Source organism: Arvicanthis niloticus, chromosome 9 (assembly GCF_011762505.2).
Source record: "Arvicanthis niloticus isolate mArvNil1 chromosome 9, mArvNil1.pat.X, whole genome shotgun sequence".
NCBI classification, from domain to species: Eukaryota; Metazoa; Chordata; class Mammalia; order Rodentia; family Muridae; genus Arvicanthis; species Arvicanthis niloticus.
Genome location: NC_047666.1, coordinates 62,755,747 through 62,782,263, shown reverse-complemented (window position 1 = coordinate 62,782,263; position 26,517 = coordinate 62,755,747). Strand labels below are relative to the sequence as shown.

Below are 26,517 nucleotides of genomic sequence, written 5' to 3'. Positions count from 1 at the left end.
GATAGGCAGATCTCTGTAAATTCTGTAGGTTCAAAGACAGCCTGGTCTACATGGGAGTTCCCTGAATGGTGGGGAGGGGGAAAAAACCCTGCTTCTCCTCTGCCTACTTAGGATAGATATTGTGATGCATGGGGAAAGTAGAAACAGTCCCAAGTCTTACTCCCCAAACACGACAAGACAGGGTCACTTCTGGGTCCCAGGTCTAATCACTGGAGTGGGCAAAAGGAACTGCAGGTCAAAAAAGCAGGACTCCACTCAGGTAGGCCCCAGCTCTGCTTTATTGGGTTGAAAGGGTTCCCTCTGCCCCTCTCACTGTGGATAAGACTACCCAAGGCTCTGCCATTCTGGAAGAACTGGTTGAGCCTCCTCCTCCTCCTCTTCTTCCTCTTCCTCCTCCTCCCCTTCCTTCTCCGTTTGGGCAGTGGTGGGGAGGAGGGTGGCAAAGGTTACATCATAGCCGGGTGGAGTCTGAAGAAAACAATTCTTGATGATGTACAACTGTGATGAGTTTGAGATGGCTGCCTGTCCCCTCCCTCAGCTCTAAACCTTCCCCCCAAAATGTAGGCAGTGCCTCAGGGACTGGCATGCTCCTCCCTAGCCATTTCATGGGGCCCCCATCCAGAGCTGCAGACACTGTTTGATGGAAGATGCATTTACTGAGTACCTGCCTACCTGTTCCAAGTAGGATACTAACTAGCCTAGACTGGAAGGATACAAAAATGAGCAAAACTCATCCCTGACCACAGGAGTTCAGTTTACCCAGGGAGACAGACACAAAAAAATGTGCACATACATTACAGTACACTGTGGGGATGAGGGGAGAAGGGGACAATTCTGGGGGACACAGAATAGGGTAAACAAGTTCACACAAGCAACGGTGTCTTTGAGCAGGTTTCTAAGGGGTGCATAGACGTGCCCGGAGGGACGGTGGAGGAAACTTCTAGGCTGAGGAAACAGCTAAGAAGACAAATGAGTAAGAAGAAGACAACGTAGAGACGCTGGGGTACGGGGTATCAAATGAGGGAGAGTCTTGAGACTGAAGGAGAATGTCAGGCCTACCATCGTCTTACTCTAGCCCCCACCCTGAGGAGTGAGGGAAAGGGAATTGCCAAAGAACTAACAAGGGGGCTTTTGGGTGGGGTTTCCCACCCAAGTTCAAGAAGGGGAGCAGACATCTGTGTCCTTGAAGGCAGTGAGGCCAGGCCAGTCTCTGGTCATAGGGTAGGAAAGCTGTGGCTGCCTTTCTCTGCCTTGTTTATATTTGTTCGTTGGTCGTTTCCCAGGAAAGTTCCTTGTCAGAGCTCCAAGTTTGGCTTGGCTGATCCAAGGGAAAAGGGAACTTGTCCGTGCTTGTGTGGAAAGCCATGTTCAGAAGCAGGGGAGGGCAGCTCTGAGCAGCTCATTAGCCCCTGTCCTCTGGACAACTTCCTGGGCCCCTTGCTTAGCCTCTTCCTTCAGGCTCACCAAAGCCAGCTGTGGAAGGCGTGCTACCAGGGAGCACCGGTGCACTCTCCTCTCTCAGAGCACGGGCAGAAGAGTCGGGCACTGCAGAGTCCAGTGGAGAGGCAGAGGGGCCTAGGGTAGCATAGGCAGGCGGAGGGGCTGTCAGGGCCAGGGGAGGGGTCGTGCCCTGCTGGGGCAAAGAAGGTGGCGGGGATGTAGGGTGGGGACAGAAACGGGAAGGGTAGGAGGAGGCTGGAGTGGAGGCCACCTCCCTGGCACCCCTGGCCCCTCGTCCTGGAGACCAGTACCGGCTCCGGAACCTGTGCAGCAACATGATGAGTGTGATGACCAGGAGGTCGAAGATGAGCTCCGCCATTTCCACAACAGACAGCACAGATGAGCCAAACCACAGGCTCCACTGGCTGCCCAGGTTGGACAGGAGGGTGACCATCTGTGGGAGAAAGTACCCATACATCCCCTTACCAAGATGGCTCCCTTTGTACCCAGGGCCCACCTGGGACTCGAAGTCCCTCCTTGCCATGGAGGGGGAGCTCCTGATTGTCATCATCCACAGAAAAAAAAAAAAATGGTCATGAGACCAGCAGAAACCGGGGCAGGTCTCAAGAGCCTTCTTCCAGTGGTCTGTCGAACATGCGTGCCTCCCCCACCCCACCTGACACCCCCCCCCCCAGTTTCCCTTCTGATTCTCTCCCCTTATCCTGAACCCCGCTCCTTTTCCTTGTACTCTGCCTCTGAGGCACAAACCCTTGTGGCCCTTCAAGGTGACCCTTCGTCCTCCCTCACAGCACAGCTACCCTGCCAGGCCCCCAGGAAATCCCTGCTTCCTGACTGAGGCAGGCCATACCGTGACAGAAGGAGACTCCGAATTAGTTTTATAGTTCAGCTCCTTGAAGAAGATGTTGAGTTTAGCAACTCCATTTCTTTAAGGAAGGGGAGAGAGAGTGGGAAGAAGTGGTGGAGGGTTAACGCCCTTCCTTTGGCCTACCCCCCAACACCTCCATCAGAACCTCTTCCCAAACCTCAAAGGTCCTGCCCAGGAGCTCAGGAACAGGCCTGACCTTTTGTTGTTGATAGTGTAATTGTTCTGCAAGGACAGCATCTCAAAGATCCAATCCTGGGGGGTGGGGGGAAGAAATGAGGGGACCAGGAGGTCAACTCAGGTTTCCAGGGATGGGTGGTATCAGCCAAACATACCAACATGGATAATACCCACAGGGCCACTAGGTTATGTCCATGTGCACGTGTGTGCAACTATGTTCACATGAACATCCACCCCTCCCCTCCCTACTTTACCTGGGACTTCACAGATGGCCATCGTGAGTAACCAGCGGAGAGCTTGTAGTTGGTCACACTGCAGACAGATAAAAGTGCTCGGTGGTGGTGGTGGCGTGGGAATCTCCCAGCCACCTTCATCCCACCAGGCTAAGCAGCTGCTGCCAAGCCCACCCCCAAGGAAAGGACCTTACCTGCAAGGCTTCCGACACTTAGAGAAACAGCCCAGGCTGTCCAAGGAGAAGGCACCCTGCAGTTTATAGTAGCAGTAGCCTGTGAGTGTAGAGAGAAGCGCCTGTTTTCTGAGGGCATTTAAACCTTTTCCACAAGCAAGGTCTTACACCAGGCAGGGTTGCCTGGGTACCCACTTTACAAGAGCATGGTGCTGTGGGAGTGGCAACCACAACAAAATTGTTCAAGAAAGCTGGGGACTGGGAACACCCATATACATGTGTCCAAAAGGCACAAAAATTAAGTCAGAGAAAAAATGGGAACAATGGTTGCATAACAAAGGGTTTAAACCACAATGAGATACAATGTTGCACTCACTAGGAAAACTATTTAAAAAAAAAAAAAAAAAAACTGCCAGCAAGAACCACAGGGGCCATTACTTACTGCTGCTGGGAATATGTGATGGTACAGCCACCTCCAAAATATGACAGTCCCTCTACACAAATGTGCACGGCAGCCTTAAGTCACAAAACCACAAACTAGACTCTCCCAGATATCCATCACCAGGGTAAGTGAACACAAAGATAGAGAAGAGAGCTGGCCACAGCAAGACAAGATGGCAATCCCAGCAGGAAGTTTGAAGCCAGCCCGGGTTACAGTATGAGATTCCACCTCAACAAATGAAAGTTTTATATCTATACAACCAGACACTGCCCAATCATAACAAGGAATAAAGTGTTGACGTGTTATAACGCAGATGGACCCAGGAAACACTGTTAAGTTAAAGAAGCAAAGACCATCAGTTCATGAACGGTACAAGAACCATTCGGTACAGGGGCAGTGGTTGCCTAGCGGCTGGCAGTGGAGGTTGGGAAACTTGGGGGACTACTCGTAGGTACAAAGTTGCTTTGGGGAATGATTTATAAAATTCTCTAATAGACAGTGACTATAAGGCCAGAATAAAAGCCCGATATCCAAACTACAACTATATTTACCTAAAACCATACAGTTTAAGTGAGTGAAGTCTGTAAGATCCAAATCACCTCAGTAAGACCCATGAAAAGAAGAAAGGGCCCATGGAATCTAACGGCATTGAGGAGATACAAGGAAAAATTTTAAAAATACTATTTTGTTATAGTGTAGGTGTGTGCATGGCAGTGTGTGTGTGTGTGTGTGTGTGTGTGTGTGTGTGTGTGTAACACAGACATAGAGACAGACAGACAAACAGAGAGAGACTAGGGGATGTGCCATGGTACATACAAGTGCTCCATTTCTGACCCAAACCCTCTACCCACCATGCTGGGACTTAGTGGGGAGCAGCCTAGGGCCTTGCCTTCTCTGGGGAAGAAGACCTAGGAAGGACACCATGCTGCTGTTAGCTCTAGCTCACCCCCCCCTCATCTACACAGTTTCTATCAGATTTTCTAAGCCACAAGAACTCAGAAAGAAGGCCAGGCAGAGTGACCCACACTTTTAATCCCAGCACTAGGAAGGCAGAGGCAGGAGGATCTCTGAGTTTGAGGCCAGCCTAGTCTGCATAGTGAGTTCCAAGACAGACAGAGCTATGTAGTGAGACCCTGTTCGAGTAAATAAATGAATGTTATAAAAAAAAAAAAAAAAAAAAAAAAAAAACCCTTAGAATTATTAAAAAGCAGGGAGGAAAAGAGGGGAGCTGTCACCAAGCCAACAACCCTGCTGCCCTGTCTCCCCTCCCCTGGAGGATTCTGTCTGCCCATCCAAGCAAGAAGGTGACACCAAGTGGCCTCTGAGTTCTCTCCAGTTCTGACATTCTGTGATCCTCCAAGGCAGGAGGCAGGAGGTTGTAGGGTATAGGGCAGGGCCACAGGAAGGAAGGTAGGGGGCAAGCAAGGGGCAGTGGGCAGGGGGAAGCAAGCAGGAGGCAAGAGGCAGAGGACAGGAGGCAGGGGGCAAGAAATATGGGATAGGTAGCAGGGGGCAGGAGGCAAGAGGCAGAAGGCAGGGGGCAGGGAGCAGAGGGAGGGGGAGGGGAAAGGGGCAGGAGGCAGGAGGCAGGGGGCAGGAGGCAGGAGGCAGGGGGAGAGGAAGAGGGCAAGGGGCTGTCCTGACAAGAGTGGTGACAGAGGACAAGGCCTGTCAGAGTGGACCAAGCAAGAAATGGGGCAGATACCACAGACAGATGGCACTGGAACAGAGGTGATACAACTCCACAGTGGTCTTTCTGTGTCCATGGTGTCTGGTGCCTTCCCCCCCCCCCCCAAGAAATAGCCCAATTCCTCTCAGCCTGCTAGAGGGCTGAGTGTGTGAAGCCCTGGGAGGAGGGGTCTGAAGTCTGTGCAGACAGAACCTGCAATCCCAGTTTCCCGGTAGGATATTTTTCTCCCAGTATCCTAGGATAGCTGTGCCACAGCAGAAAGGAAACGGGTGTGTTCAAGACAATGGCCGGATAAGCAGGATGTGCCAGGGCTCTCCAGCTTGTTTTGTTGTGCCCTGCTCTGGGTAAAAACATTTTCTAACATTTGATTTACAAATTGAATCCCTGGGGGAGAGATGGCTCAGTGGGTAAAGCTCCTGAGCTTCAACAGAGTCTGACCTATGACCCATGTGGCTCAAGCACACAGGCACACACAGATACACACACACATATACACACATACACACATACTGACACACAGAAACACACACACATATACACACGCACATACACACAGACATACACACACACAGACACACGCACATATGCACACATACATATACACACATACATACACACACACACACACACACACACACACACACACGAGTGCAGTGAAGGACCAAGGAAAGAGAGAGGAAGGTTGGTTTTTAACTCACAGATTGCATACTAGAACACTGAAAGGATACAACGCATAGTTTGTAAAACGCAGAGAGATGAGACAGGAACACAGCACTTCTAATGCTCACCTCAAAGAATGAGTAGGCATGCTGAAACCACAGCAGGAGAGCACATCACGCACACACGCACGCACACACGCACAAACATATGTGTGCTTGCATAAGCGCACACACACACACTTCCTTCCTTCTGCTGTAAGTTATTTTTAAACAGGACAATTCCTTCACTAACACACAAAAGCCAAAGACAGGAAGGGAAGGAGCAGGGGAAACAGAGGCAAGGACTGAGGGCAAAAAGAAGCAAGTGGAAGCTGGAGACCAGGTCAGGTGGGAGTGAGCCATCCCAGACAAGGCCTCTGGGAGCCAGGCACCTAGGACTGAGGAGGTGAGCTCCAGCCAGCTGGGGGTGGTAGGGGGAGGAGGGAGCTCCCTGGCTCACCCCAGGCGCTCTGCTTTCGGTAGTCACAGAACTCTACGCCCTTGGGCTTAGGGTAGAAGATGTAGGCACAGCCACAATTCTTGATCATGTTCTCCTGGAAGCAGGAGTGAATGCACACCTGGAGGAGAGGGGAGAGGCAAGAGGCTTCAGGCCTGGCCCAACCCCGTCCTCCTCACCAGTGTATACCACTGCTCTTTCTACCACTCCCGACCCACTTCCTCTCCATCCCTCCACCCAGCTGACAGATGTGCCGTCCTGGCGAATGGCTGCTGTGTACCTGCTGCGTGTACTTGGAAGCATAAAGGTTCTTGACAGGGACATCACTACCATTCTCAGTGCAGTCTCCATAATTGCCGCCAAGGCTGTCCAGGGCCTCCTGTGAACCAATGCACATCCAGAGATCACAGGTGAGGGGGCAGAGAGTGTGACTCAGGCTTCACTGTGGCTTTTCAGTCTTTCCTCGTTCTCAAGTTCAAACTCACACACTGCCAGCAATCCACCAGCCTCCCCATCTCAAAGCATGTTCCACACCCCAGACACCCCCCTCCTTGTACCACTTTCAAGGCCGTGCATGGGTTTAGAGAATCCTCTGAAACCCTAAGGACATGCTGAACCTCTCTTAGCACCTGAGTTCTTCTCAAAGCTTTGCTTCCCAGGGGCCCCTTGGCTAGCCCCTCTATCCAGTTCTGCTCCCAAAGACCTCCACATCCTGGAAACACTCACGTGACCTCCCTTCAGTCTCCCGCTGTCAAGTCTACCTCCCATTTCCCAAGTCTTCCTCTTCCTCCAGTGTGGTTCTCCTCCCTGGTTCCCAGTCAGAGCATCCTTGCCTTTCTCATGCTGATGGAGGTCTCCACACCAGGTCTCAAGTTAAAGCCACCATCATCCATAATGGCAGGCTCATCCTGACCATGCACCATCACCCTGGCCCCTGTCACTGTGGACAGCAGGGGGATGAAGTCATTCTGCTCTGTGCGCAGTGTCAGGGACAAACCTGAGGGTGAAGGAGGAGAAGAGTTGGGGATGGAGACCCACCCTCCATTTCCTGGTGGAACAAGGTGGACTTGGCAACCCAGAACTGGTTTCTGGGCTGGCTTAAAGGACAGAATCCCTTTCATGACTAGAATGGATTATGGGGGACTTTGGGGGAAAAAGGACAGAGCAGACCCTTCCAGAATATAGAGAGGCATATCAAGGTGAAACCCAGAAGGTACCCAGCACCTCAAGAATGTAAGGCTGAGGTAAGTAAGGATGGGTAAGGCAGGTCAGTGGGAAGGGCATCATGTTGACTCACCATTGTTGACTCCAGGCATGGAAGACATCCAGAGATTGGAGTTGTTCTTGTCGTTGAAAGTATAGCAGTTCCCATATATAAGGTGGTGGAACTGAGAATAATTCCTTAGTAGGCGAGGGAACCAGGATGACAGAATCAGAGAGGGGAGACGGGAATTCAGTGGAGCATGAGGTGAGGCAGGGGAGATTACCCTCCAGACCCAAGGAGTATCAGTTTCCTGTCACCTCCAGTGTGTCTGCACAGCACTGGGAGGTAGGCCTGTGCTCCTTTGTCACTCCAACAGTCTAGACCATACAAGACCATGCAGACAGTGATGGCAGGCCCGGGATTTACATATGTGATCTTGTGTGTTATAGAACTTATTTTATCTTCTTCTGAAAAACCCAAACCAAACCCTCCTAAAGTCTGTTTTTAAGAACCATCCATGATGCTTCATTGTGTCCGCTGACAGCACCTGCTATACGCCTTCCATGATGAGACTCCACCCACTGTGCCCTTCTCCTCTCCCAGTCAGCGGGGATCCCAAGCCACAGGAACAGTGATGATGGGCCAAGCATCTACCTGTTAGACCGGCTTCTTCTCCTCTGACCTCACTGCTGGATTCCTTGTGTCCTGCAATGTTATATTATACTAAGACTCGTGCAACGCTCCTAACTTCTCAGCATCTAAATCTTGGTTCTTGGTGCATGAGTGAGGGAAATGAGAGATGGGAGAAATCGGAAATCAGCGTTAGAGGAAGGAACAAAAGCCACAGTGAGTGTGGGACTGAAGGGACATTCAGAGCTCATGGAGGAAACGAAGCCAAGCGTTCTCCCCAGGCCTCTGTGCCCCAGATTAACAGGTCCAGTATAACAGCCGTCTCTAACAGGCTTGGAAATCAAGAAGAAATCACACAGCCACGCTACTGCAGCAGACAGATTGACAACAAATCACAAGTTCTATGAGCCATGTGGGGAGAGGGGACCTGTGTTCTACCTCCTGCCAAGTGGGGGATGTCAGTGGGAACCCCAACCGGACAGGAGGAAAATGAGGCTCTGGCTTGTGACCAGTAGAGGAGTGAGAGGGGACAATGCCAGAGTGAGAGAGTGCGGCTCTGCTCATGTGGCTTTGAACTAGCCCCATTTCTTAAGGTCATTCTCTCTCTCTAAAATGAGGAAAGCAGATCTAGAAGATCCAGGAAAGTCTACTGGCTTTGAAAACCAAAAGCAGGCTCAGAACGTAAAACACTGGGGCTCATATTAGACTGTATTAGAAAGCCAGCATGTCTAGAGATGGGCTGGACAGAGAGAGAAAAGCTCGATCTTAAAGGGCCCCTGATCCCTACTCACTGGAAGGGGGGAAGGGCAGGCACACTGTGGTGGATTCCCACAATGATGGATACTGTGTAGCAGGTGAAGTCAGTGGGTCTGGTGGAGCATCATGGATGGCTCTTAAATACAGAGCTCAGGAAGGTTTTATTTTGTATTTTAGGAGAAGATAAAACAAGACCTATAACACCCCAGATCACTTACGTAAATAAAATATAAACTTTGTAAACGCACATACAAGGAAATGTACATTAAACTGTACAGCATCCACTGGGAAGCCAAGTCATGTGATGGCTAAGAGTAAAGCCTTGGGCCAACAAGATGGCTCAGAGGGGAAAGGTGCTTGTTGTCAAGACTGACAACTTGAGTTCGATCCCCAGGACCCACACTGTGCAAGGACAGAACTGACTTCCACAAGTCCTCTGAGCTCTAGAACTGTGCCACAATATGTGTACACATGCGTGTGTGTGCAGAAGTGTAATAATAATAATAAAAAGAAAGCCCCATCTAGGTATGACGATGCGCTCCTGTAAATCTAGCACTTGGGAGGTTGGTGCAAGACCACTGTTGCCAGTGTGAGTCTACTTGGGGCTACATGCTACGTGGTGAGTTCCGGGTTAGCCTGGGAAAAGAGTGAGACCTTGTCCAAAACAAGAAAAGGCTCTGGAGTCCAACTCCTCATGAGGAAATGCTAACTTCAGCAAACATTAGAAAGAAAGCCAACCAAGTTTTCCACTCTCCTCCTCTGTCAAATGACAACAGGAACAGGTAGGGCAGAGAACTGAGGACTAATTAAAGCATTAGTACCCAGAGAACTGTATCAGCTTCCCACTAAGGTGGGAGTGGTTGGTTACATTGCCTAAAGCAAAAACAGACCCACAGAATGGTGAGATGGCTCAGCTGGTAAGGGTGCTTTGCCATCAAACTTGCCGCCCTACGATTGAGAAAACCGACTCCCGAAAATCGGCCTCTACCCACTCACATGTACAAATACAAACAAGCGAAGGTAGTTTTGTCTGCTTGCTTGTTTGTTCTTAAGGCAGACAATAACAAGCAGAGGATGTGGAAAATGTAGATTCCTCGGGGGTTGCTGCAGGGAATATAAAGGCCTGATTCCCTGGGTAAAGTTCAAAAGCTTCCAGATGCTAAACAGCTATGTGACCCAGCACAGCACTGCAGATGCATTGCAAGAGAAACCAAAACGTGACCAGTATAAAGCTTTACTCAGGAACGGCCACATCAGTGTCCTTCATAAAGGCCAAAGAGTAGGCACGCTCCGTATCAGAAAGGTGTGATATGTCTATACAACACACCAGTATTAATTGCTCATACATGAGTTCTGACATGTGCTACATACAACACAGATAAACCTGGAAAACATACGCTAAGTGAAAGAAGCCACCGGTCACAAAAGATGCCGTGTGTGTGTGTGTGTGTGTGTGTGTGTGTGTGTGTCTGTACACACACACACACATATATACATATATATGTATATATACACATGTGTGTATATATATATGTATGCATATATATGTATATGTGTGTATATATATGTGTGTGTGTGTGTATATATATATCCACCCAGAACCTAATTAATGCTAGATGATCAATCTACCACTGAAATACATCCCTAGCCCTTGTGTGAAATCTCCACAAAGAACAGCGCATTGAGACAAGAAAGCAGATTAGTGGTTCCCAGGGCTTGAAAGGGATGGAATGGGGAACTGCTAATAAGTAAATGGGTTCCTTGGGGGGTGGGTGAGGAAAATGTTCTAAAATTAGATAATGACGGTAGTTGCACAACTCTAAACATATTTAAAAACCACTAAACTGTACATATGAAAGGGAAGACCTTTTACTACGTGTTATTAAGGAGAAGATTATGTCTGAGGACGGAGCTCAGTGATGGAGTGCTTGCTTGCATGTTGTGCAGGCCTGGCTTTGATCTTCAGAACAAAAAAACAAAAGGAGAAAGAAAACCAAAAGAGAAGAGGAAGGAGAAGGGGAGGGTCCAGGAGGCTGTGAAGGAGCCGGCCCAGGAGGCCGTGCTAAGGAAGTGCAGTTAAACTCCACAAGCCACAGGACACTGCCGAGGATTTTATTATATTGATTGTATGCGTGTGAGTGCTCTGCCCGCTTGCATATCTGTGTTCCAGGAGCATGCCTGGCACCTCTGGAGGCCAGAAAGCGTGTTGGATCCCGTGGATCCGGAGTTAAGGACAATCGTGAGCTGCATGTGGGTGCTAGGAACAGAACCTGGGTCCTCTGCAAGGGCAGCCAGTGCTCTTAACTGCTGAGTCTCTCCAGCTCCTGCTTCAGAAGATTTTGAACAGGACTGACTGGAATAGTTAATAGAACAAACTTGAACTCCCTGCTATGTATCAAATGTGCGTCTCCATTCTTGGATCGGAAAATCACTTCCCAGTGTGCAGGAGATGGGATCCAACAGGAAGAGACAGGACCATGGAGCAAATCCTTATGGATGGATGCACAGCGTTACCATGGAGATCTAGAGAGGATTGGCTATGAACACAGGACTATCATTCGGTCAGGCCCACCCTTCCTGACTCTCACATGCTCAGTTTCCCTTCCCCTTTCTGCTATGTTAGGCTGTGGGAGCCTTCAGGTTCTGGCACCAGGCTCTTGGACTTTTCAACCTCTAGTACTGTAAGAAACAAACTTCTTTTCTTCATAAACCAACCAGTCTGTAGCATTCTGTTATAGCGACAGAAATGGACAAAGACTTCCTGTGAAGAATGACAGGGGAGCTTGGGGGCAGAAAGTTAGACAGTTTACAGAGTTGTCCCAACAGTCCTCGTGGGAAAGGATAAGATCATGAGCTGAGGAGGGGACCTGCATGCCAAGACTAAGATGAACAATGGACTTGCCAGGAAGGGCACGAGCTTGGAGTGGACAAAGGGAGAGGATTAGGACAAAAACTCCAGGTGGAAGGTGACGGAGGAGCTTGGCGACAGGTGTGGCTGGCCCAGGCTTCGCTGCCTCACTTCCCAGCTGCTAGTGTTTATCCCTAACCAAACAAAGAGCACAGGCAGGGCAGAGGTGTGTGATGGGCACGTGAGCACACAGAGGGAGAAGCCGGAGAAGCAGGTGACACTGGAGGGAAGGATCCTCTATAGAGACACTGCCTCAGTGCCACTCCCAGCCAACCAGAAGCAAGAAGGTGGCCCTTGAAAACCAAGGAGGTAGAGGAGAAAGCAGGAATAGGTGGCCAGAGGCTACAGAACAGAGCCCCCCTCACTTCCACCTTGTACCAGCTCTCAGAGAGCTTGAACTGGTGGCTGTGACCTCTTTAGAAGGACGTTATGACAGGGGCCCTAACAGAAATTATCCCTGAGGGACAGTGGGCTGAGGAGAATCCTTAGGCCAGCCTGGTCCTCTGGGCATGTCACTTCAACTGTTTGGGTGCAAGAGGACTGACCCCCGCCATGCTCTAGAGTGGATACAGTAACCCCATATTTGTCATCTCATGCATGTGACATGACTCTTAAGGTGAGTCCTAGCATTGTGGTCATCATCACTTGAGTAAAATGCCAAACTGGGCCAGGACTGAACATATTTTTTTCCTGTAATATATACCACATGCCTACCGCAGAGACTGGCACATGGTCCACACAGTCAGAAATGTTTACTGAATAAACCTTCTTCCTTGTGTTTGTGATTTGTTTCCATGTTACAAAGAAAAGACTCCGAAGAAGGATGTGAAATGTAAGAGTCACCAGGCCACAAAGAGACAGAACCGTGGTGGGAACTTCTGTTGGGATCCGCCGTCCATGGATCTCACCACACTCCTGTCTGCAGGCGACATGCTGGGCACAGACCTGGGCACCTGCATTACATCACTTCCTCACCTAACCACCAAGAATTTCCTGAGCCCTCAGGAGGACCCAGGAGAGGAGATTCTGAGGAACAAATGAGCCAGCAAGGCCTACTCACGCCTGATTGCAGGGGGCCTGGTTGAATCGACAGGTGAAGATGAAGTTGCCCAGGGCTTCTTCCTCTTTAACAATCGAGGTGTCAGGCAGCCTGGACAGAATGTTGATGTAATGGAAGCGGTACCACTCCCTCACAGCATCCACCCCCGATGAGTACGTCTGGTAGAAACAGTCCGATTTGTTCAGGTTGCACTGCACAGAGACGGGAATGTCGGTGCACATCAGAGAGCCACCAAGGTCAAGGACAGAAAGCTGAGGTGTTTGGAGGGCTGACAGGCAGGTAGATACAGGGAACAAGATGTGGGTAGAACAGAAGGGGAGAAACAAACTCTCCTGGAAGTCTCTAGGAGAGCTGGCCAGAGGACCCTGGGATTGAGGCAGTGGTAGGCAGTGACACCTCATTGTACTTATAACCAGGCAGGAAGAGAAGCAAGAATTCTCCCCTTCCACTGGTGTGAAAGCTTCTGGGATCAGATGTTTGTTCCTACAACAGAGGTGGGCCTAGAACTTCCAAGCTGGTGGTACAGCCCATCTCACCTGGGCCTCCCGTTCTCCTTCACTAGATAACCCTCTGTCCCATTTCCTCCTATCCTTCCATTTTAGTCTACATGTTTAGGATGTTGGGATGTAGTTCAGCAGAAGAATCCTTACCAAGCATAGACAAGGACTTGGGTTACACACACACACACACACACACACACACACACACACACACACACACCATATTTTACTGTCTAAGTGTCTCATTTACTTACCCTCTGTTACAGGCTAGAAGAACCTTAGTTCTTCACGGGAGGGTCTCAACTGAGTCCCATCAGTAGGGACTAGAATTCAGAAATGTGTATTTTCTGCAACAGATTTTATTTCTTGCCACTTATCCTCTGGCTAACATTCATTCATTCGTTCGTTCATTCATTTATTAATTCATGTACTGGTGCTACTTGCTGGAAAGTCCATCAGGTGGTCCATGGGACTGAGCAAGCTCGTGGGCGGGCCTTGGACCGAGGGGCGGGGCTTACCAGTTGGAAGCCGATCTTCCAGTCCTTCCTGTCTACTTGGGGATTATTGTCCCGAACACTGGAAGACGCGCTGCGTGCCAAGAGGGCGGGGTGCGGCGGAGGTGGCGTGCGCAGACGCTGCAGAGGGTGTGGGAGAGCACCCCGGAGGTCGCGGGTGCTGCGGCGGCGGCCCCCAGCCTGGCGAGTGTAGGAAGAGTTGTATTTGTACAGGTCAAAAAGCGTCTGTTCCGTGATGCGGTCCAGTTCTTCCAGCTCCTCTTTAATTTCAGTGTATCTGAAAAAGCCAATGGGGAGGAGGTCGGTCCAGGGATGGTCTGCCGAACTACAGACCTCGAAGAGCCAGTGTTCTCCATAAACACCGAGGGATCAGTGATCCCTATCAGAGCTCCAGGCCTGTCGGCTGGGTAGTGTAGAGTGTAGTTGTATTTGCACAGGTCAAAAAGAGTCTGTTCTCTTAGCCCAGGTTGCCCTGCCTGATCGATGCCCTTTGGGGACTGTGGCCTTTGGGAATGCCTGTTACCAGTGCCTTCAAATTGAGGCTTCTCAGTAACTGCACTTTCAGAATCTCCCTGCACTGCTCTGAAAATACCAGATGAAGTTTCCACCTTTGTCCCTTCTCCAAAGACTACATTTTAATGAGATTTGGAAGGGACCCAAACACTATTCCATATAAATCCTTATATTATTCATTCTTAATACTGGCTGTATCACCATCTGAATGACGGACATCCTTAGAATTACCGTCTAAGAAACAAAGCAGAGATGATGAATTAAAACCAGGCTGCAAGATGCAAAACCAATACACAAATAATAACTGCATTTCTAAATACTAGCAACAAATGGAAAATATGTTCAATAACACCACACGGGGGCTGGAGAGACGGCATGGGCATGCCGTTGAGAAAGCCTGATGCTCTTCCAGAGGATCTAGGTTCCTTTCTCAGCACCCACATCCGAGGGCTCACAACCCCAGCACTCCAAGCCCAGGGAAATCTGACTCCCTCTTCTGGCTTCCAGACACACATATGTGGCTTACACTCACAGACTTTCACATGTATCTATAAACTAAAGGAAGGGGTTTTTTTAATTCTTCTTCTTCTTAAAATAATGTCTTTAAGTCTGATAAATTTAGGGCTAGACCTGATAAATACAAGCAAGATTTCTTGTGCCGAAGAGCGCACTGGAACCCTGCTAGAGGCCAAAACATACAAAATCATACAGCTGCTCGTGTTGTGTATCTTCCAGTTTGGTTTTTAGAATATACACCATCCGGATCCCAAATTTGGCAGACATTTTTAAAGAAAGTGACTGGTGCTTCTAAGATGTCTACGGAATCCAAAGAGTTTCTAGGAAGCCCAGGCTGACCTCAAACGTGAAACCTTCCTGCCTCAGCCTCAGGAGCAGCTGAGCTTCCAGGTATAAGCCACCACACCACCTGTTTGCAAAGAACCTGCTGTCACCAAAACAGTTGTGGAAAAGAAAAAAGCTGCGGGGGGGGGGGGATTTACACTACCTGAGTTTAATGTTTCCTGTAAAGGGGGATTGGAAGGATGCCTAGAGCCTAAACCCCAATGGCTGTTCTTCCAGATGTCCTGAGTTCAATTCTCACCACCTATAAGGTAGCTCACAGCCATCTGTATAATTTCAGTTCTGGGGATTCATCCTCTTTTTTTTTTTTTTTTTTTTTTTTTTAAGATTTATTTATTTATTTAATATGAGTACACTGTTACTGTCTTCAGACACACCAGAAGAGGACATTGGATCCCATTACAGATGGTTGTGAGCCACCATGTGGTTGCTGGGAATTGAACTCAGGACCTCTGGAAGGGCAGTCAGTGCTCTTAACCACTGAGCCATCTCTCTAGCACCAGGATTCAACCTTTTTTGGCCTCTGTGGGAACTGCGTAGACTTGGTACAAAGACACACATACATTCAAGTGTATTCATTTTATACATTAAGATGTAATAATAGCAATAGTAATCATTTAAAACTATTTGCTTTGCCAGGTATGGTACATCTTTAATCCCAGCATGGGGAGGCAGAGGCAGGCAGATCTCTGTGAGTTCAAGGTCAGCCTAGTCTGCACGTTGAGTTCCAGGCCAACCAGGGCTACAAGATAAGACCCTGTCTAAGAATAACAAACAAACAAACTTTGAGCACTAGTGAAGCATGCTATTCCCAGAGATGTGGGGTTAGTGCATCTGGGGTCTGACATAAGCACTGGGCCTTACAATGCTAGGCTCTTCCTCCAGCCTCCACCACTGAGCCACACTTGCAGCCCAAGGTACGTAAAATCTCATGCATGGTCCCAATGTTCCACTGTCCAGTTCAGAGCTACACGATTCTCTCCTTTCAGCTCTACTTTCATTCTGAAAATCCAGCTGGCTGGACCCTAGGCATTCCCTCTTTGTAGCCAGCCCCTCATCTTCTCAGAGAAGGAAACAGAACTCAGGTCCAACGTGTGTGCCCAATGCCTTCTGAGAGACTGATTCAGTATGGATGATCCCAAGAATGGCCATGCCAGCTCCTATGAGCCCTTCTAAGGAGCCAGGTACATCTATTACATATACAGCTCAACAATCTGGGCTAATACCGTTGTCATGGCCTTTCCCAAGACAATGTGGCCAGGACATAAGTCAGAATGTGCTCCAACTTCTCAGTGTCCTCTAGTCAGTCCCAGGAAGACCATTAGAGCTCATACACACTGCCCCCTGCTGGAAGGGCACTCGAGTGCCCCAGCTATGTAATGTTAGGTAAGGCATCCAACCTTTGCCCATCTGTAGAATGGACACAGCACTAGGTCAGCCTGCCACATCAAGCTCTGAAAAGATAAGATTAGGAAATGCTCAGGGACACTAAATAAGGATGGTCAAGCCTCAGGAAGACATGGACAGGAGCTGGGTGCCCAGAAAAGTGTCACTTCGACTCTCTCAGCATCATACAGGAAGAATCCAGGTCCCCAGCTCTGTTGGAATGATTCACTTACTGTCATCTCCCTTTTCCCCACCACCACACTGCTACCTCTCTGCCTTCATCACGCTCTTCCCCACTGAGCCTACATCATCCCTGAACCAAGTTCTTCTCAGTGACAACCCAGGCAGTCAGCTTCCTCCTGCCTCTTCTGGATTGGATGCCAATGAGTACACACTCCCGTCTGGTCTCCCAACCCTTGGTCCCTGCAGAAGTCAGGTTCCATGCAGGGATCTTTCCGACCCCAAGGACATTTCTCTGCTTTTGTCTGACAGGATTCAGAACCCTTGACTGGCCCTAGTGCTGAAAAACTGACCACTGAGCAAAGCACAGTCAGGTCTTGTCCTGAGACCAGGAGGTAAACAAAGGACCAAGACTCCTTTGATGGGATGCTAGCAAGATGGCCTACCTCATGCGGCCTTGACTTCCTTCCTGGGCCATGCTCATGGCCTTCACCCCTGTCTGTCTGGCACATAAACCACCTGTGGGAGGTGGGTGATTCCCTTCTCCCAATCCAGTTCCATCAGGACTTACTGTCTTATCCCACAACTCAGGATACCAAGGTAGTTACACTAGGCAACTACCCTAGGGTCATTCATGTGGGAAATAATGAGTTTTTAATAGCTTTGAACCCAGGCTTGTTGGACTCCATGGTTTTCTATTTTTCCACTACCCCTGGCCAAGGCTAAGGACTGTTTGAAACTGGCTTTCAGTATCCTCTCTCTGAAGCTAGCCTCCCCTCTGACTCTCCTCTGTACAAGACAGGCTGGCAGGATATAGGAATCCTAAGAGGTTTGGGGGCTGACATACATATTTTCCCCTCTGTGTCTACTCCTCCATCCTTGATATACTTGGTGGGCTCCCAAACATTCACTCAGGGACCTCTGGGGCACTCTCAGCCGGCATTCGGGAATACTTGGCAGTGCTGAGAACAGGAAAGAAACCAGCCTTTCCTTGGCGGTGTGATCCTGTGCACTTGGCCCTACTCTCTGCTTCATCCAGGCCACACTTGACACTCCTCTCTTTGATCAACTTTCCAGCCCTTTGTCTCTCAAGCAGCCCTGAACAATGCTAATGGGACGAGACACACACACACACACACACACACACACACACACACACACACTTAGGACTTCAGCTTGTTATCACAATACACTCATATGTAGATACCCAGCAAGTAGACCTTATCTGGATCTCTTTTGTGGGTTCTGAGCTCTCGTGGTGATCTGTCCCAGTGATGGCAACTTAAGAGACAAAGGTTCTCCTGAGCCTGTTGAGAGTAAGGACAGCCAGGTATCCTGCTGAGACACAGGGCTGTGCTGAATTCTGGCCTGACAGGACTGTTATTGCCTCTGGGCAGGTGGAGCTCAGGACAACCACTGTTGCCTCTAAGCAGAATTCATTATTTCTTTCAAATGTTAGTTACAACAAACCCTTGCTGCAATCTGTCTTAGGCTGTCAGGATGATGCTGTGTTCCACTTTCTTTTTCTTTTCTCTCTTTCTCTCTCTCTCTCTTGTTCTCTCTCTCTTGTTCTCTCTCTCTCTTGTTCTCTCTCTTTTGTTCCCTCTCTCTTGTTCTCGATCTCTCTTGTTCTCTCTCTCTTTTGTTCTCTCTCTCTCTCTCTCTCTCTCTCTCTCTCTCTCTCTAGCTTCTCTGTATAATCCTGGCTGTCCTAGAACCTGCTCTGAAGACCAGGCTGGCCTCAAAAACTCACAGAGATCCACCTGCCTCTGCCTCCTGAGTGCTGGGATTAAAGGTGTGCCCAGCTTAGAAGTCCATGTTTTAATGAGCTGGCCCAGGCTATGTAGAATGTGACCCCTAGTGACCTAAGACATCTTTTATGGATAGCCAGTCCCCCAAATAAATAATAGCTCATGCTGTAAAACCTTTTTCTGGGTTGATGAGAGCACTGGCTGCTCTTCCAGAGGTCCTAAGTTCAATTCCCAGGAATCACATGGTGGCTCACAACCACCTGTAATGGAATCTGATGCCCTCTTCTGGTGTGTCTGAAGACAGCAACAGAGTACTCATATACATAAAATAAATAAATAAATCTAAAAAAAGTATTTAAAAAAAAAAAACAAAACTTTTTCCTTTGCAATATAGTGAGATATTCACCTTGTCATTGAAATATGAACCCCACATGGATGGCAAAGAGTTCCTTTTCATAACAACATATGAAAAGGGCTACACCTCACTCTTGGGAGAGTGGGTCCCATGAGACTGCAGCTGGTGCTTAATTATCATGTGCACCCACCCATACGCAAAGCACACACACAGCTTTGCCTATGCAAGAACTCTTGCACTGTACCACCCTGACCCTAACACCGGACTGCCGAGCAAAGGAGGGCCTGACCACTGGCCAGCCCAGGGTCTCGGCCCTCAGTCTGGCCCCTCCTTGCCAGACACCGATTACAGCCTGGCATCCAGACTGAGATGAGAGTGAGGGTCAAGGGTGAGTTTCCAGCTCAGAGCCACACCTCTTGTGGCTCTCTGAGAAAATGGCCCTCCCTTTGTTCAGTCTTGCTGCCAGGCCCTTGCTCTGCCATCTGCAGAAAAGATAAGCCCCATGGTCTTCACTGTTCAAAAGCTCCGTGTTCCCTCTTGGTTTTATTTGTTGTTGGCACAGGGTCTGATGTAGCCTATCCAACCCCAAACTCAAGTTGTACCCAGGGCTAAACTCTGAACTTCCAATTCTCTTCCTGTCTTTACTTCCTAAGGGCCAGGATTACTGGTATGTGCCAGCAGGCCTGGCCGAATTCTGCCTGGGGTCCAGCCCTAAGTTCCATATATGTTCGGGGTGGGCTCTGTTTCCCATGGGTGTGGCCATGAGCAGTGTTCTCCTTTGAGTGACTAGAAACTGTAAAGCCACACAGAGCTGCCATCAGGACCTCCTTTTCACAATCCTCTGCTGGCCGTGCCCCTCGGCAGATGGATACCCCAGCATGACTCTGCTCCCCTCCAGCCCTTCTTTGGCAACTGGATCTTCCATCCTGGCCTCCTCTCTCCCCAGATCACTCAAGACCCTCCCTGTGCCAACGACCATGATTCACACTCAGGGCAGCAACCATCTAGCTGCCCCAGCTTGTCTGCCACCTCCACCTCTCACTGGCCAGTGGCTCCCTACCCCTGCACTCCTAACCAGGAACCCCCTTCTTTCTGCTTCTCTTCTACCTGGGCTCCTATCAGCCGCCCTACCTTGGGAAGCCTTGCTGTCACAAGAGGGAGCTTTGAAGTCACACCTGATCTGGGACCTCACTGCTAACTCTAGCTCTTTGTAGGAAGTGGTTTTTGCATCCCAGTTTCACCACCTGCTAGCTGTCGGAGTTTAACTCCCTGGGCATCTGTTTCCTTTTCTATCAGATGGATGAAATAGTGGTACCTGTTCCCCAAGTTTGTTGTGGGGTTAAGTGGTTTAATAATATTTCTTTTCTTAAAGGGCAGACCCCTGAGCAGGTGGACAGGGCAGGTGCGCGGGGGCCTCCTCCATTCATTCAGTCTGGGTTTGGGTTGTTTAGAGCTAACAACACTATGTAGCTCTGGCTGTCCTGGAACTGTATAGACTAGGTTGGCCTGCAGCTCACAAGAGATCTCTCTGCCTCTGCTTCCACAGTCCTAGGTTTAAAAGCATGTGCCATTACACCTGGCCCATTTAATCAACATTTAATTCAGATTTAGAGTCGTCTGGCAAACCATCTGGGACATAAATATGCATTCGCTATCGTTACTGTTATTTTTCTTTGTTATTAGCTCTACAGCTTGGGGTCTAATTATTTCACTTCAGTGAACATCAATTATCCTCATCTGAAAACTGGAAAGAACACAGGCGTGCTATCGAGTGCTCTGTAATGCCAGGAGTTCAAGGCCAGCCTAGGCTGCACTGAGATCCTGTCTTTAAAAGAAGAAAAGAAAACAACAAAGGAAATATATAAAAGTGCCCACCTCTCTAGACTTTGCAGGATTACAGAGTTAGTGCTTAAAAATCACCCAACACTGAGTCAAGTACATAGGAAGTCTTCAGTTTCCTTCTGTACTTGGGGACGCTCCCCTCCCTTCTGAGTCTAGTAAGTGGGAAATTTTCTGTGCGGACAGCTGCTTTCCAGTTGGGGGCTCCTAGGCACTGTGATGTCCATTCCCCGGCGTTTTATCTTGGTCTGTCCAGGGTCACGCACCCAGCAGAACCTTAGAAAATATGCAGACTTCAACAGACTCACCCCAGCCCTCCCCATATCTCCTCATCTTTGTGACCACAAATATTTATGGAGTGCCTGCAGCCGACTTCCAGGCCCAGCCCCTCCCCTGCCATCACCTTCTGCCTGTTATGTCCCCCACCCTGCCTGGCCTCAGGTGAGAAAGAACCAGAGGAGAGATGAGGCTAAGGGAAGGAGCTATCCCAAGGCTTGAACTGGACAAGCGGTTGGAAACTTTACTTATTCCAAGTGGCACCTCTTGAGAATAAGAGAAGGCCAGGTTTGGGGGTCAAACTAAGGGATAAGTCAGGATCCTGTCAGGATTGGTGACCCTGTTGACTTGCGTTGGCCTCTTGGCCTCAGTTTCCTGTACATAAATGAGGATAACACTGGTCCCCACCCCAAAACTGATAACAGCACCAGGAGGCATCAGATGACCTCCAAGGGTGTGATGTGTGACACCTATCGTGTTCATTCTATGGGGGCAGTTTTACCTTTCCAGAACAGGACTTCCCAACCTTTGTTAATCCATGACACATCTTTGGACATGACAGGCTACCTGAGGGAGCCTCCACCCGCAGCGTGTGACCAATCCCAGCCATCCATAATTGCCCACATTCCTGAGGGTGTGCTCACACACGTTTACCCTCATTCAAACCCTCCTGAGAGACCTTACACTCCTTGAAGGCAGCCCAACTTCAGTTTTTATTGCACTAATCACGGTGTGCTGCAGTATTTGTTTACACGCCTACCTCTCCTACCTCCGTGTAGCTTTCCTCTCCAGGACCCGGTAAAGTACCTGGCCCTCGATAAAGCTCCCTGAATTAGCAACAATCCTCTTCTGCTGGGTGCCCAGCACCATCTGGCTTGATGTAAGTTTTCAATGTGTGGCATAGCTGAGTGCCGCCGAAATGGTATGTACAAACACCCAGCCCTGCCCTCCTCTCTTCTCCATGGTAACAGCCCAGTTTCCAGACCCAAACTGGCAAAGAGCATTGATGAAACCCAAATCTTCAGAACACACCAAAGCCCTTAAAGGTCAGAGACCTGGACAGGTGGGTAGGTCAGCTGAGCGGAGATCCCCCGTGCAGGTCAGCCAGAGACTTTGAGGACAACTGACGCTGGGCCTCTTTCTCATTCCACTCTCCTACTCTTCATCCGACCCCCATGGTGCCTACTCCTCCCCGCCCCCCCCAGCACAGCAAATATCCTCTCTACACAAGATCTTATCCACCTCCACGGCACCTGCAAGGCCTTGACCTCTCAGCTCACTGGTCACCCCCCCCCCCAGCTCCATGACCACTTTTGTTTGCTCTCGGCTGGCTTGCTTGCTTGCTTGCTTGCTTTTGTGCTGCTGAGTGTAGAACTAAGGGGGGGGGGGAGGCTCGTGCACGCTAAACATGCTTTATCACTGAGCCACCCCTCCCCACGGTTCCCGGACAGACTGACCTGTAAGGATTAAGGGTGCACACAGTGACGGCAGGGAAGACCAGCTTGTCTGAATTGAGATTGATGTTGAGGCTCACGGGGTAGCTGAGGTACTCCTCAAACAGCAAGGCGAACTGCCAGTACATCATGCCGAAGGTGCAAAGCCACAGCACTGCCCAGAAGGCCGTCTTCATGCGGTTGTGCTTGGAGCACACTAGGCGGATGGCCCCGTGGATGGTGGTATTGTTGCAGAAGAACTGGAAGAGCTCCCGGTAGGAGCGGTGGAACTCGATCAGTGCCTCCTCCTCCTCGGTGGGCTGCCGGGGCTCTGGGGGTTCCTGGCCCAGCCCCTGCTCTTCACGCTTGTCCCCCTTCCCCAGTCCTTGCATGGGCAGAGGAGGACAAGGGTCTTGCTCCTTGAAATTGTTACCCTTCATGGATCCCTTAGGTGAGTTGGGGACGTGAAGGTCTAGGTCAAGGCTGAGCTCAGGGGCTCTGGTGTGGTCCAGCATCATTAGTATGAAGGCAGAATGGGGCTGCCCCTGACCGTGCCCGCATCCCACGCTGAGTTCACTCTCCCTCAGTCCTCCCACCCTCCTCCACCTCTCCAGGAGCCAGCTGACCTTCTGGAGTTGGGGCCAACTAGGCAGTACTGAGCTTCACTGGAGTGGCCACAGAGCTTCACAGCCACCTTCGTTTGCCCACTGGCGCCTCCCTGGGTCTCCACAGCAGGCACTCTGCCTGGCTTAGCGCCTCTCCCTCTTGCCCTTTTTTTTTTCCTCCCGGACTGTTTGGCTCCAGCTTTCACGCCCTCTTGGCCCAGCTGACTCCTTCTTCTCTTTGGGTCTCCCTCTCTGTGCCAGGCTCTCTGATCCTGCCTCACTTCCTCCCTTGCCTTCCCTGTCTCCTCCTGGGTCCTCTTCTCTAGGCTCTAGCCCTGGCTTCAAGCTCCCTGCTGCCTCCTTCTCTGCCTCCGGGACCGCGGGCTGCAGGAGGCCGGAGCTGCCTCCTGCTCCCGGCTCCCAGGTGTGGCTGGGTTGTGACTGGTTCCTTTCCAGTTAAATCTGGCAGCGGAGCCTCTCCACCCTCTCACCTGACAGGTGCAGTGCCTGGCTCCAGAGACCGCCCGTCGGCCGGCCACAGGCAAGGATGGGAGAAGCCTCATTAGCATCTCAATTAAAGGTGAGCAGGGCAGAGGGAGGGTCGGAGGAGGAGTCTGGTCTGGGAGCTTTCCAGGGAGGAGGGCTCTTGGGGACAGGTGAACCAGGTACCTGCTGAAGAGTTTCGGCCAGGGATTGATGGCGAACTGACTGGCAAGGAGACTAGGGACAGAAGACAGGCGAGACTTAGAGAACCTGAGCAGGGAGGAAGGATTCTACACACAAAAGCCAGGAAGGCAGAAGCGGAAGGAGGATCGCTGAGAGTAGGTGGGGAAACCAGGAGAACAGGGAAGGGAGAAAAAGGAGACTGAAGAGGACTGGGCAAGGAGCTTAGGGAAGATTGAGGAGGAGGAAGAGGAGGGAGCCAGCCCCAAAGGCACTCTCCTGTCAGGCAAGATGGCCAGGGGAAAGAAAACTTAAGTGGACTTTCAGAAACCAAGGTCCCTTCTGATTGAGGTCCCTCAAGGTCATCCCAGGTCAGCCTCACACCCAGGATCCTGGAGGAAAAAGAGAATAGGTACCCCCAAACTGGGAGCACCTGCTGGCCCCACTATCTTCTTCCCCATCCTCTTCCCTCTGAACTTCTCACCTCACCTACCTGGCCCTGTCCAGGCCTGGGAGGGACCCAGGGGAAGTAGGGGGCTGGGCCAGGTCCTAGGACATTCTGTTCTTTTTGACACCATTGGCTGATAGGCCAGGAATGTGTAATGTCCCCTGTTGTGGTCACAGGGTTGCAGGAATGTGGGCACCAGAGGTAACATGTGCGTGGGGGCCAGGCAGAGCTCTGTGGGGACAGACCAAGAGTTCAGGAACAGGCAGGGATGGCAGACACTGGAAGAGAACATGAGATATGATGCTAGTATCTGGGGCAAGGAGGGTGGGCCCACTGTCCTAGAAAGGAGAAGAAGCTCCTTCATCTGGGCTGTGTTTTTCTCCAAAATCTCCCTCAAGCTACCCCAGCTAGAGGAGGCAGATGCCAGCAGTGACCACACAGGTGTGAAAGCCTCAAAGACTCACACCCCCAAAAGAAAGTGTGAAGAGTCACAGGGAGAGCCATTCACACAGCCAGGGCCCTGCAGAACTTGCTGGAGGTAGCCTCACTTGAGCCCTGGAGAGGGCAGCCACGGAGGGATCCGGGATGCTTGCTCACTGGCTCTTCCTACCAGGTACCCTCTCTCTCCAGCAACAGACAGACAGAGGTGTTCTCTGTGCCCCAGACCTGCAGACACAGACCTAAGCAGCCATAGAGGAACATGTTGCCATGGAAAGCAATAGGCCTGCATAACAGGCAGTTGAAATACAGAGAGATAAGCGTTCTGGGGGCAGGGATAGGAACAAAGTGCTGGGGGAGCATGGGGAGGCAGCAGGAGGGACCCATTTCAAGTGACACCCTGGAGACTGGCATTGCAGCTGAATCTTGCAGAATAAGGTGTTTACCAGACAAATAGGAGGGTCCCCTCTAAGCTAGTGCCTCGGCTCATTCTTGAAATGGTCAATCTGGATTCCATCCGCAAGCTAGGCTGTCTGATAGATGCCTTGACACACATCCTCGAAACCTTCCCTAAGAAGAGGGAGGCCGGCTCCTTCTCCACTTTTCAGACAAGGAAACTGACCCTCCAAAACAACAAACCAGTTTTCTGATGTCACAAAGCGGAACAGCACCAGTTGTAAACAGAAAGCAAACAAACTCTTTTCCTCTGATGTTGCCTCTCGTCATTTGCCTCCTGAGACAGACCAGTCATAACTCCTGGGGAACCAGCCCAGCAGGAGGGGCGTGGTCCCTCTCACACATAGCCCAGGGATTCATCCTCGAGGTAATGTCTCCTTGGCTGTGTGTCTCTGAGCTGTTCCTACCTCTCCATATCCCCAGCTACCCCTATGCTCCCTTGAATCAAGCAAGTCCTTAAACTAGCGTCCTACAGGCAAGGTGCCCGGCTCCCCTGACTGTTTAGTCTGTGAGGTTCCGAGAAGCTGGCTCCTCCCTGCCTCTTCTGTTTGCTAGCTGGGCCTGAAACCTAAGTACTGGCTTAAGGCAGCATGACAAATAGTTTTCATCTCAGCAACTCTGTGAGAATGCCTAGCCCAAGGAGTGTGGTGACTCTGGCATGTCCTGACAGAGTACGAGAGTGGCTTGGCTTAGCTTGGTGACCACGGCACTAGAGATCTGGAATGGGCTGGTGCAAGCCCGCTGTGAGAATAGATATTGGTACTTTGGTCAGAGTCCTATTTGAAACGTCACACACACAAATATACATGCACACACACAAACATTCAAATACATATATATGCACACAAATCTCCTGCCCACTCAAACCAGGGGATCCTTCTGTAGCCCAGGCTGGTCTGGAACTCACAGTAGTTCTCCTGCCTCAGCTTTCCAAGTGGATACATTTTTTTTTTTGTCATAGTATAGTTTCCCAGCAATGCAGAAACATGAAACAAGAAAAACTACCTGTCATCTCCACAGCCCAAAGAGAACCACCATGATGTGTTAATCAATCCATCTCTTCCTGGGTGTCTTTCAGACTTACATGTTTTGTTGTGCCGTATGCCGTATATTAACCATAACTTGCTTCATAACCAAGGCTGGCCTTGAACTCATGATCCACCTGCCTCAGCCTCCCAAGTACTGTGATTACAGATATGTATGGCATTGCTTACATGCATTTCCAAAAAGTAAAAAATAACCATAAGGGGGACCACTTCATACATATTACTCTATGATTTCTATTTTTATGTATTTTTTTTAAAGATTTATTTATTTTATGTATGTGAGTACATTGTGGTTCTCCTTGCACACACCGGAGGAGATACTATTACAGATAATTGAGAGCCACCATGTGGTTGCTGGGAATTGAACTCAGGACCTCCAGAAGAACAGTCAGTGCTCTTAACCGCTGAGCCATCTCTCCACCCCCCCCCCCATTTTTATTTTTAAACTGTTTGTCTTTGAGAAAGCATTTTTAAGCCAGGCGTAGTGGTGCATTCTTTACT

General features: G+C 50.0%; 1 protein-coding gene across 1 annotated transcript; it reads right to left on the bottom strand.

The window, feature by feature from the left end:
- Nucleotides 1-260: 260 nt before the first annotated feature.
- Nucleotides 261-25,786, bottom strand: Scnn1a (sodium channel epithelial 1 subunit alpha). Its single transcript, XM_034511709.2, has 12 exons — nucleotides 22,385-25,786; nucleotides 13,773-14,046; nucleotides 12,755-12,945; nucleotides 7,494-7,597; nucleotides 7,030-7,193; nucleotides 6,477-6,575; nucleotides 6,200-6,317; nucleotides 2,931-3,009; nucleotides 2,758-2,815; nucleotides 2,523-2,578; nucleotides 2,309-2,384; nucleotides 261-1,894 (listed from the first exon to the last, which is right to left on the bottom strand). The coding sequence occupies exons 1-12, from the start codon at nucleotides 22,876-22,878 to the stop codon at nucleotides 1,442-1,444; spliced, it is 2,166 nt and encodes a 721-aa protein (XP_034367600.1). The 5' UTR covers nucleotides 22,879-25,786; the 3' UTR covers nucleotides 261-1,441.
- Between the last annotated feature and the right edge of the window lie 731 nt (nucleotides 25,787-26,517).